This window comes from Candoia aspera, chromosome 4 (genome assembly GCF_035149785.1).
Source record: "Candoia aspera isolate rCanAsp1 chromosome 4, rCanAsp1.hap2, whole genome shotgun sequence".
Classification (NCBI taxonomy): domain Eukaryota; kingdom Metazoa; phylum Chordata; class Lepidosauria; order Squamata; family Boidae; genus Candoia; species Candoia aspera.
The window spans coordinates 75,731,830-75,744,254 of NC_086156.1; the positions used below are offsets into that span (position 1 = coordinate 75,731,830).

The 12,425-nt window shown below is 46.7% G+C and overlaps 1 protein-coding gene across 3 annotated transcripts in view; it reads right to left on the bottom strand.

The window, feature by feature from the left end:
* CACNB1 (calcium voltage-gated channel auxiliary subunit beta 1) overlaps positions 1-9,558 on the bottom strand; it is a 55,119-nt gene extending 45,561 nt beyond the window's left edge. Inside the window, exons 1-2 of one of the 3 annotated variants that reach the window (XM_063300636.1) lie at positions 9,287-9,557; positions 4,165-4,251 (exon numbers count right to left, since the gene is read on the bottom strand). In XM_063300636.1, coding sequence (XP_063156706.1) covers positions 4,165-4,251; positions 9,287-9,373 — 174 coding nt within the window. In that variant the 5' untranslated portion in view covers positions 9,374-9,557. Of the gene's footprint in view, positions 1-4,164; positions 4,252-9,286 lie in introns of all 3 variants that reach the window. The other 2 variants (XM_063300637.1, XM_063300638.1) reach the window with 2 other exon arrangements.
* Between the last annotated feature and the right edge of the window lie 2,867 nt (positions 9,559-12,425).

Consider the following 12,425-nt stretch of genomic DNA (forward strand, 5'->3'; position numbering starts at 1 on the left):
AATGAGCATGAACATCCTATTCTGGTAAACCAATGGTAGATTGCTGTAATACCTGGCTGGCTGATCTGTAGCTCCAAGCCCCTGAGCAATTTCACTGAGTCCCCTAGAACTTCTTGCTATTATTGCTGAAAATTGGTGATAATATTTCTCATCATCTTAAGGTAGAAAAAACATTAGAACCACAGCAAGTTCTACAGCAGGCTTAACAGAGTTTAAACCTCAAAACCTTGACCCCCCACCCTCACCCCCATTGATGCAAATTTTGTTTCCCAAAAACTTCAGATCACTTTGACTTATTCCAAATATTTTGAAAACAGGTGAGGAATAGAAAGGCAACAAAAAGAAGAAAAGTACTGCACAGCAAACAGATGAAGTGGAGGAGCACAAAGCTTCTAAACCAAGGAATAGATTACAGAAGTGTACTTGGGAAGAAACCCAATTTCTTCCCCACATTGAAATCCCTCTTTTATTTCTTCCTCTTTGAGCTGCACATGTTCAATAGGTGAAGAAAATGGCAACCTTGCAGTAAAAATGTTGATGGGTGGAAGAAAATCTCAGAAACAAGTGAACTCTGAAATTAAAATGCACTGTTACTTTAAATGCCCTGAACTAACAAATTGTTTAGAAGAGTGTTTCCCAACAGTGGCAGGTTCCAGGTGAGTGGACTCTAACTCCCAGAATTCTCATCAATGGCTATGCCAGCTGTGGAATTCTGGGAGTTGAAGTCCACTCACCTGGAACTCACCATGGTTGGGAAACACTGGCTCAGACCATATAAAGGCCTTTCTCCACTGTTGAGTTGAAGGGCTGTTCACCTGCCTTTGAGTTAGCAGAAAACTAATCCAAGATAACATTTTCCGTCAGCATAATATTTGCTATCCCCATGGCTGATCCTTTAATTCAGCCTTCATTTCCTCTCTTTCAGCTTTCAAGCACTGGGTCACCTCACTTTTCCTTGATGTCATGTTCACTGTTTCAATGTGCACTGTACATCATAACGTTTCACATGCCATGGCGCTGACGCGCATTTCTGTTTGGGAGGGAGCTGCTGTGAAACCGTGTACCAAGCTCTGTATCTATGTTCATTACAATGGAATGTGTTTGGGTTATGTGCTCTGTTCAAGGACTTTTCCTGCAGACCATCAGAAGCTGTTAGGAGCACCTGGGATTGTGAACTTGGGAAGATTCTACGGGGGGAGGGATCTCATTTGCACTGAGGGTTTTTAGTTTGCATTTGGCGTGCTTTTATCATTCTCAGCTTTCTTTGTGATCCTGCATACTATTCTTTAATAAATCAGATATCTCTGAATTCCTGCTTATGAGTCTGAGAGTGTTTTAGAATAGGCATTCATTACATAAAGCTGAGAATCACCAAAGTTGTACCGTTAGCTCCTACCAAGATCAGTTTCTTATGAGGGAAAATAGTTAACGATGGCTGAGTCCAAGCTCACGACCGGGGGACTTGAGGAGCCGGCTAGCTTGATGCCTGAGTCGATGGTCAAGAGCGGAGAACTGAGCCTCACCCCAGAACCTTCAGATTTCCGGCAGGATTCAAGTTCCAGCCCTGAGGTGGAGGAATCTGACGATGGGGGAGAACCAGAGCAACTGGCACCCAGCGAATTGCCCGCAGAGTTGATCACCTGGGATGAAATGGGAGAACCCCAGCCAGGGACGTCCCAGGCGTCCTGGAAGTATTGGTTCCTGCTGACCCCAGACGTAGAATCTACCACAGTATCAACGGAGAGACAGCCAAACACGCGAGGGAGGGAGGAATCTCAAACCCCTGAAAGGCTAAGAGTGGTGGAGGCCAAAATAGAATCGATGGAATACATGTTAAGAAACCTGTCTCTATCATTGGGGGGGCAGGGGAGGCACGACGGAGGTCCCAGCTTCACGCAACCATCCCCCATCCTCCCACCCGGACCGCCGGCGGAGCAGGGCCGGAGATGGCTCCAGGATGAATCTCCACCCCGCAAAGCTCGACCACTAGTGTCCCCACCCCGAAGGGGGAGAACTACTGTAACCTGGGGCCCAACCACTCAAGCAGCCGCCGATTCCGCTCCAACAGGAGTGGGGGTGAGAGACTTTTCTGTCAAGTTTGATGGGGATCCAACCAAGTTATCTTTCTTTCTAACCAATGCTAGAAGTTACATGAGGCAGTTTGGAGCATACTTCCCTTCTGAAGAGGCTAAGATAACTGCCATTGCCACCAAGTTGAAGGGTCGAGCGGCTGACTGGTATGTTCAATTAAGTGAGGCTGACTCCCCTGAACTCGAGTATTTCGAGGACTTCATGGGGGCGTTAAAGCTGCATTTTGAGGATCCTCTGGCCATATTGTTCAAGGGTGATTCAACAGGCTTTGGCATCGTTCCTTGCAACACGACTTCAAGACTGGGGATCAGGTGTATCTATCTACCAAATTCATCAAGTCACCACAACCCTCTAAAAACTTGCTCCCAAGTTCATTGGTCCTTTCCCTATTGTTGGTCTTATCAATCCAGTTACTGTTAAGTTGGACCTGCCTCACAATTTGAAACACTTGCACCCTGTTTTCCATTGCAGCTTGCTCAAGCCTGTCCACCATTCCTCCCGCTGGCACCCTTAACCTCCTCCTCCTGCTCCAATGATGACTGACGGCCAACAGCACTTTGAGGTCAAGGAGGTCGTTGATTCTCGCAAGCTTTGCGGCACCCTCCAGTATCTGGTCCGATGGAAACACTTTCCTCATCCTGAATGGGTATCTGCTCGCCACGTTAATGCTCCTGATTTAATTCGCCGTTTCCACTTGGCTTACCCTTTGAAGCCTGCTGCTTAGTGTTTTCTTTCTTTTGGGGGGCAGTATGTCATGTTCACTGTTTCAATGTGCACTGTACATCGTAACGTTTCACATGCCATGGCGCTGACACGCGTTTCTGTTTGGGAGGGAGCTGCTGTGAAACCTTGCACCAAGCTCTGTATCTATGTTCATTACAATGGAATGTGTTTGGGTTATGTGCTCTGTTCAAGGACTTTTCCCGCGGACCATCAGAAGCCGTTAGGAGCACCTGAGATTGCGAACTTGAGAAGATTCTACGGGGGGAGGGATCTCATTTGCACCGAGGGTTTTTAGTTTGCATTTGGTGTGCTTTTATCATTCTCAGCTTTCTTTGTGATCCTGCATACTATTCTTTAATAAATCAGATATCTTTGAATTCCTGCTCATGAGTCTGAGAGTGTTTTAGAATAGGCATTCATTATACTTGAGCTGCCCCTGAATGATGCTGGAATAAGGGGAGTAAAAACCAGTACAGCTGAGGATGGCTTAAAGCTGTTTGCTCATGCTGGCTGGGCAGGAGATGGATTTCCACAGGATGTGTTAAAAAAAAAAAGTCAAGATGGTGGCCATGTGGTTCTAATTGAAGTTGCACTCTTTTTTATGTGTGTTGTACATAAAAAGCAGGTGAAGCTTCAATCATGGTGTTGTGGCTGCCATCTTGACTTTTTTGAACACCCTGGATATGAAGCAGCCTAAGAGGGACATGGCAGAAAAATGATGCTAAGGTTTGTTTGTGCCATGGCTGGGTGCAAGTGAGGAAAAACCCTGTAATTGAATTTAGACCTATGCTCAGCCCAGAGCATACAAACTACCCAATGACCAAGCATGAACTTTGTAATTTAATAAAATATGGTTAAGCAAACCAGCTGAGAGGAAGTTTGGTGTAGTGGTGAAGGCACCAGGCTAGAGATTGGGAGTTCTAGTCCCACCTTCAGCACAAAGGCAGCTGGGTGACCCTGGGCCAGTCACTCTCTCTCAGCCTTAGGAAGGAGGCAGTGGCAAACCACTTCAGAAATCTTGCCAAGAAAACTGCAGGGACTTGTCCAGGTAGTCGCCAGGAGTCAATACTGACTTGAAGACACACACACAGAGCAGCAAACCACAGTTTGGTACAGTGTTTCTCAACCTCAGCAACTTCAAGCTGTGTGGAGTTCAACTCCCAGAATTCCCCAGACAGCCATGGCTCTGGGAGTTGAAGTCCACACATCTTAAAGTTGCTGAGGTTGAAGAACACTGGTTTAGTATGACATCAACCCAGCCTTTAATTTCTAACTTGTGAATTCAGTAGTCCTCCCCACCCTTCCTCCCTTCAAGCAAAATTCATGCTCCTTTGTTTTGGTTGCTCTTACCTGCCTGACGAAGCTGTTTGAAGTTGTGTCAGAAGAGGTGCTGCCGTCAGAGCGTTTGAAGCGGTTCTTCCTTTTGCTATACTTTCCCTAACAGGGGAAAAAGATACAAAGGTCAGAGCAGTGCAAATGCAGAAAAACATATACAAGCCGATAGGTAGGTGACAAAAAGTGTGGATTCACACTGGGCTGCAGTAAAGTTATACTTTAACCCAGCCAAGGGAGAATATAAACCCCACCTATAAATAGTTGGACAGTGGTTTCCATATTCTCTAACTCAGTGTTTCTCGACCTAAGCAACTTTAAGATGTGTGGATTTCAACTCCCAGAATTCCCCAGCCAGCCATGCTGGCTGAGGAATTCTGGGAGCTGAAATCCACACATCTTAAAGTTGCTGAGGTTGAGAAACACTGCTCTAACTACTGACCATGTTACTGGGCTGCTGGAAGTTGGACTCCCACAATATATGGAGGGGCATAGGTTTCATTGCTCTGCCAATTGACAGTTCCATCATTGTGGCAGTGGAGCAAAACAAAATTGTAACTCTGCCAAAGAGTGACAGGAATTTGGGGGTGGGTGGGAATCCTATTTAATATGCACTTAACATGTATAATAATCTTACAGAATTATTATAGCTCCACTCAGGAAGCTTATTTCTAAGTAAATGGCCAGAGTAGAGCAAAAGATACTATAGAGACTGGTCTAATAGTTAGTTTAGGATTAAGCAGCCATTAATCCTCCTGGACAAAAATGTGGGATGAAGGAGCCACCACAAAGTAGAGATATTCTTACAGTGGCATTACTGCTGCTCTTGTTTGATTTTTTTCATCCTATTGGCAAACAGGAAATACTTCGGTGACATAAAGTGGAATGGGTTCAGCTTAGCCTTCCTCCCCATCTGTGGGAGCCTTTGATCCTGATCTGGGCCATGACATTTTTGACTGTTCTTGTGTAAAATTAAAAAAGAAAGAAAGGGTCATCTGGTTAGACCCTGCAAAAATTGCTGAAAGGAGGGAGTCTGGGAAATGGGGGCCAGACATTTCCGCACTGGTTGCCTTATCCAGTTAACGTGCATCAACATTTTATGAGTTCTGGAAATAATCTCACTGGCTGAGTTCATGTATAACACTATCACTTGATTTGTTTCCATCATGGTTTACGAACAAGACATAGTGACCTGATTCACAGATAACACTAAATAATAAGCCATGGTTCACAAGGTCCATGGCTCTCTCCTCACTAACAAACCATACTAGGACTTACCATGATCTGTAAATCCAGCTACAAAGGTCTCTTGCTGCATGTAAAGCAGAAGAGCATTGAAAAACCACACCAAGAATGAATTCTCTACTTTCCTGAAGCTGCAAACATACCCCAATGGCACGTACACCATAGATGCCTTCCCTTCAGTGCTTTTGTTCAGATACACACAGGTCGGTCTCCTAAGCTCACACAAGTAAGCACTGCAGCAGGGCCCAAAACTGTGAGCCTAACAGTGTTGTATCACATGCCACAACTTTGCAATACATTGTAATTTCTGAAAAGAACTACTGTAGGAAATGCTTGCTTTTAAAAGATGAACTATACCAGGGATTCTGCAATGGGGGAATCCTTGCCTGGCCTGGCGTCTTTCAGGTGGTTGGATTATCACTCCTGTCACTGTCATGTGCAACACATAAAAAGGGGTGGGACTTTGTTGGAAAGGTTGCAATTGCCATATTGACTTTTTTGTTGCCCCTGCAGTTGCTGGTCAACACAACAGTTTGGGAAAGATTCCACCATGGTACCTCCTTTGAGAAAAGCTAGGAAGAGTTGGCCCAAAATGTCTTCATAACCAACATTCCTCACTTTTCCCCAGAGCTGAGTGAGGAACGTTGTTAGTTTGTTTTCACATCTCATCAACCAGATAGCTAATCCAATGCAAGAGTGTAAGCTGTGAACTGCCAAATGTCTAGGTTCAAACCCTTCTTTAACCATGAGCTTTTTTAAAAATCATCTTTCAGCCTGGATTGTCCAGGCTGAATATCAGAACTAATGAAGATGGTTTATCAAGGCTGTGGGAAAGGCTACTGAGAGGGTGCATGCACAGTGAGGATCAATATTATACTATAGATCAGTTTTTCTCAACCTTGTCAACTTTAAGGTGTGTGGACTTCAAATCCCAGAATTCCCCAGCCAGTATGTTAGTCCATCCACCTTAAAGTTGAGAAACACTGCTATAGATTATACAATCCAATCACAAGGGTTATTGAGCAAAAAATAGTCAGGGGGCTTAGTGCAATATTCATTGAAGAAATTATGAAGTTCTACTGAAAGTAAAAGAGAAAAGAGGCTCCTCTCCCTCCATGCATGTGCCCTGGAGCCATATTTGCTTCCCAGTTAATTTTCACACCCACTACAGTTATAACCTGTGGATCTTTCTTTTCATAGCAAGCAAGCAACACCAGGTTCCTTTTTAGGAGAGGGGATATCAACTTAAGCTTCTTTCCTTCACCTGCTTCTAAGAATCATGCCTCCGTCCATATCCCAACAGTGAATGCTCCCTCCCCCAAGAATCACAGCCCCTCGCCCTGATCCTCAGAAAAATCCAGAGTCTTTGAGAGAGAGAGCGAAGAGAGAGCAAAGCAGACGAGGCCAGGAATGAGCCAGACACTTCCCAAGCATGTCTCCCGGAGAGAGAAAGGACAGCTGGTTGAGGAGAAGCCATTGTGATTAGGCCCCTGCAGACATGGTTCTCGTAGTTCTAAGGCCAGGCAGGGCAAGGCGAGGAGGCAGAGATGAGGCTGGTATTTTTAGGCTTTTCCTCCCCCTGTTCTAATTCAGGCACGTGCGTCACTCATAGCTGCAATACGCAGTCCGGATCCAACACGTGGAGGACCATGAAGAGCGGGACAAAAGAATTGCCAGAGAGGAAGGAGGTTTTAGCTCCCGACAGGCCATGCACCTCACACATACTCAATCTGGCTATGCTTGGGAGAGGAGCTGCATGGAGTCTCTCAGTGAAGGACCACGCGTTCCCCCATCACAGGAAAATCTAACACCGCATCTTTCATTCCACTTGATTCTTCCATCAAGTGAGAGCAGTGCAGCTGCTACTTCCTTATCAACTTGATCTCTCTCTTTCTCTCTCCTCCTTCCCCTCCCTCTACCTTTACACTGGTGTTTTTAAAACTCCTCTGATGTTCATAACCGAGTACAAGAAAATTGGCATTTTCTGTCTATCTCTTGGATCAAATTAAAAGACCTATGTAGCTCAACGTCTTCTTTTAAAATATTCTGCCACTGAGTTCTGTCATTATCCACATACACCAAAACAAGGAATACCTTGGCATTTCCTAACACCCATACCTGACTGGTCGTTCCATCTGATTTGCCAACTCCCACTGCCTGCCTGGATTCACCAGCATTCAACATTTTTCTCCCCCCACAACTAAACAGACAACTGTAATGAAGACCAGAATTCCCTTTCCAGCTTACTCTTGTTTTATTCTAACCTATTTCATGCCATCCAAACACACAAAATAAAAACCTGTGCTTCTTCAGTCAGAATCACATTCTGCTCACCAAAACCATACAGTAAAGCCGTTTCTAAAAATCTCTCCTTTCCAGTCAGGGCCAATAACGTACCCCTTTAAAAAGTGGCTGGCAGATTAAGAGACCACCACCTGATATATGTTCTAATATTCCACCTAGTAAATGGTTGTCTTGGGAGCTATTATAGCTAAAATCAGCATCTAAACAAACATTCAGCAATAGTCAATATGGTGTCATTATGCCGTAAGTGCTAGGAGATGTTGAATATCAACTCTCTGCTCTGGAAAGTTAAAACATAGGAGTAGGAGAATATGGGAGCACAGTCCAACACATCTGGAGAGCTGAAGAGTGAAATCCAACCATTTTTGCCCAATAGAAACTTTCATCCTATTCCATCCTGAAAGATCAATGGACATTTCCACCTATTCTGTCAATTCATGTCTACCTGAAACTTGTTTTTAGACTCATCAGGTTCCCTGGTTGTAGGAGCTGAAGGAGCAGAGGAGAAAACCTTTACTACTAAGTCCCAGGTTTCCTCCATAGGAAATTAACTATCTTTGTCGAGGTACCCCACAAGTGTCTCCCCACATGAATAGGGGGAATCACTACTACTCCTGGATCCATTACTCCTGATTTCCATTTGAGAGAGGAAACCAGATGAAGCATATCTGAACTTCAGTGGCAAAGAACTGGTCATCTGATTCCCAGGCCACTTCCCTGATCATAACTGGCTGGGAATTCTGACACATCTGGAAAGGTGCACTAGTAATGGAAGGCTGGTGCACCTCCAAAGTCCTTCTTGGGATCAGCCTGAGGAGCTTCTCTTATTACCAATCTCAAAAGCAGTTATTCCGCCTTTCTTTCCCTTTAACCAATTTCTACCGTATGATGGGGGGTGGGTGGAGGAAGTGGTAGGAAAATATGGAAGGGCACAAACACAAGATCCTACTGAGTATCTCCCCCTCCCCGTCAAATTCCACGGCCGAGGCATGGCGATTGCTCAGTTACAGTCTGGTCTGGAAGCACCGTCGACGGTTAAGAACAGATTCAAGGATCGCAAAGGAGAAGAGAAGGGCCTGAAGCTGAGCAACACTTTTCATTGGGGCGCCCGGCCAGCCCGAGCCCCCATACCAGCCCCATTTCCGTGAATTGCACCACACCACCCATCCACCCATCCCAAAGTGCCTGACTATTCCCGGGTGGCCGGCAGTTCAAGATCAGAGGCAGGAGAAGGGAGGATCCGCGGAAACTGACAACGTGCCCCCCACCCCACTCCAGCATCAGCGTCTCTCTCAGTTACGTGCTGGGTTGCGGGTCGGGGGGGGTGCAATTCAGCGCAGAACGCGGGTGGCTCGGCCCGGGTCGGGTCTCGCAAAGTCCCCCGGTCGCATCCACTGGGTCTCTCCACTCCCTCCTCCCCCTCCCCGCCGCCGCCGCGATTCTTCTGATTTTCTCCCAGCCCCTCCTTTTTTTCGGGCACGATTTCCATGTCCAAAGTTTCCCACATCGCAGCCAAGCAGTCCGACGCCCAATGGACTGCAAGGCGACCGCCCGGTGCAGCCGGCCGAGGAGCGGGCTGCCAGTTACGCACCTGGAGGCCAGGGTTGTCTAAGACCTCCATTTGGATGTCTTGGCTGGAGCTGTAAGGTGTGCGTGACATGCCGCTGTCCTGCACCATGGAGATGCCCGTGCCGTCGGCTGAGCTCACGCCGGACTCATGATGAAAGCCAGGGAAGGTTGGGGGCACCTTTCGCCTGCCCAGGGAGCCGACCACCAGCCTCCTCCTTAAACCCGTAGCCTCGCCATGGCCCCTCCTGACGGCTGAGATGAGCAAGCAGGCCCCCTACGCGCGCGCCGCCGCCGCCGCCGCCGCCGTGATGGATGAGCCCAGCGTTCCAATCATAGGGCATCGCCTACGAGCGCTTCCTGGCAACTGGCAAGGGCTGACTGCTGCCTGCAGCTCCCCAGGGGAAGGAAGAAGGGGTGGGTGTGGTTTGAGCCAAAGTGGGGCCGAGCAGATGGCGGGGAGGGGAGGGGAAGATAATTGGTTTCCACATCTAGCTAGCCTCTTCACATAGATCCTCTCGGGGTCCACCTGCTGCTGCCACGGCCTGGGAACCAAAACGGAAAGAAGGAATTTTGTCCAGCTTCCCATCCAGCTATAGATAGCCACCTTCTCCCTCTTTATTTTATCCATCCGCTCTTAACATTCCCCTCCCGGGATTTAGCAGCAGGCTGGAGACTACCATATTGCTTCCAACCCAGTTTTTATTCCCCTTCCCCGTCTTCTGATGAGATCCCTGCAGAACTTGGGTCATGCAAGAAGGTCTCAGGGTTGCACACTGAGAATAGCTAAATCTGGCTGCTGGCCCTTTCTGGGTTCTGAAGCTCAGCAGGGTGGGGTGGGGTTAGTACTTGGATGAAAGGCCACCTGGCACTCCTGTGGCTGGGAAGTCAACCTGCTGCCTGGCAAAAGGCCATGGCAAAGCACTTCCATACGGTTGTCAGGAATTAAGCTTGGTTCAAATGCTTCATTAAACACTGATAATTGAACTGCCCCCGTGTAGCTATAAGCATAGAATGGCAAAGTGGAGGGTGGGGGCAGACTCCTGTGGCTGCTTTAACATGGCTGTTTGGGACAGGAATATTCTTCTGTACTTGTACACTTGTACGATGGCAGTAGTGCTTCTTTGGAGGGGCAGGAGTGTGGGCCTGGAACTAATCTAACACTGAGCATCGTTGAGGGATTTCATGCAAGGAACTTAATGTCTACATTCAGATGATACACAGAACCCCAAATTAGCCAACCACAGTTTTGCCTAGCATATTGAGTGAACCCAGACTGTGTAATTAGTTTTTGATGTTGTGCAAATCCATAAAAATGATTGAGTAAACTTGGTTAAATTAGCTGTAAGTGATCATGTCACACAAACACAAGAGATATTCCCTGCTTCTCAACCAGACTCCGGGTTCATCCACAAGCCCTGCTAACTGCATCTTGAAGATGCCTTCCTAACCATTCTTTAAGGACATCTCATGTCTCAGCCTTCATCTCATTCCAGCCTGTAGCGGAGACCACGTAACTCTGTGTTTATCTTATCCAATGTCTTCATCTTTTACCAATACGGCTTGCTTTATGCACAATCTGTGGTGCTTAAGTGGTTACTGGAGTGATGATGGAACCGAGGCTAGGATCTGTTCAGTTCCTGTAGTTGCTTTTGTCTACTGTGGGCATCTGATGCGAAGCACTACTCTGGCATTACACAGGCTCATCTGCTTGGCTAGATAAATGCCTGGGCTGAAAGACAGTTGGTACAACTGAGCAACATTGGCTGAAGCAGGAGAGTCCACTCACCAGTGTGCTTGAACCCCAACTCCTACATCCCTGTTGTAGACAGCAAGAGGCACAGTGGGTGAGGGATTGAGAGAGAGTAACACAATGAGCAATAGAGCAAGAAAGAGAAAGTGGGAGAAGGATGAGTGAGGAGAAAGGCAAGTGAGCAAAAGAAAACTCAGGAAAAACAGGTAGTGGGAATGATGGAGCAAGAGAGAGTGATGGAATGAATGAGGGCCATGAAGTGAACAGCTGGCAGTGTTGAAAGTGATGGAGCAAAAGTGGATGGAGTGACAATGGGGCCACAGAGGGTGATGGAGGATGAGTGAGAAAAATGATGAAGAAAACTGAACCAGTGAGTGCAGTGAGTGCAAAATGCAAGAGAAAGACCAGGAGAGAGCATGAGTGTGAGGGATCATCCACAAAGTGGGTGGGGGCTGCAGTACTTGATCCACAGCACAAATGTGACTTCCCGGTAAAGTGAGAAAGCCCCTTCCACCCTGCAGATCAGAGTTCTGACAGATGGCTAAACCCATCAGTCAAAACTGGTCTCAAGCTCAGTCCATGTTAGGGAGAGTAACTGCAGGAAATCCACCAATCACTTCTCTTAATTTGTCCCACATTAAATCTCCCAAGGCAGCAACACTCACTGGCCTTGTAACCAAGGCAGAATAAAATCCACTGTCAGGACAGGATACATTTTGCTGGCACACTTTTGTACTGCCTCATGGTCTGGAGGAAAACGCATTAAACTGGCTGTCTGGACATGCCCTATGTCATCTGGGTTCATCTCCTAATTTCTGGAATGAGAGCCAGTTTGGTGCAGTGGTAAAAGCATCAGGCTAGAAACCGGGAGACTAGTCCTGCCTTAGGCACAAAGCCAGCTGGGTGACTCTGGGCCAGTCACACTCTCTCAGCCCTAGGAAGGAGGCAATGGCAAACCACTTCTGAAAAACCTTGCCAAGAAAACTGCAGGGACCTGTCCAGGCAGTCTCCAAGAATCGAACACAATTGAATGGATTAAAAAAAAAATTCTGGAAGCTGGTTTCCTAATTTCTGGAAATGGGGTATCTGGTCTCACAGCCATGACTTTGTTTACTTCTGATTTATAATATTACAGATACACTAAGCACCGTTAATTGTAATTCCCAGGATTTCCAGGTAACTTATTGGTATGGTTTCCACATTATGGAAATATATCCTGTTTCACCATAGTTTATGGAATCCACCAGTTGTCTGCGTTTGCTCAACCTGCCAGTGTATAAACCATGGCTTATAAATAATAATGGCTGGGTTCACTCAATACTTTATTTCTAAATAAATCATGCTGTGGCATAGTTTGATGGGTAAGCCCTTTTGAAAACAGTAGGACCTAGTTGGCGGGCTGCAGGCTGCT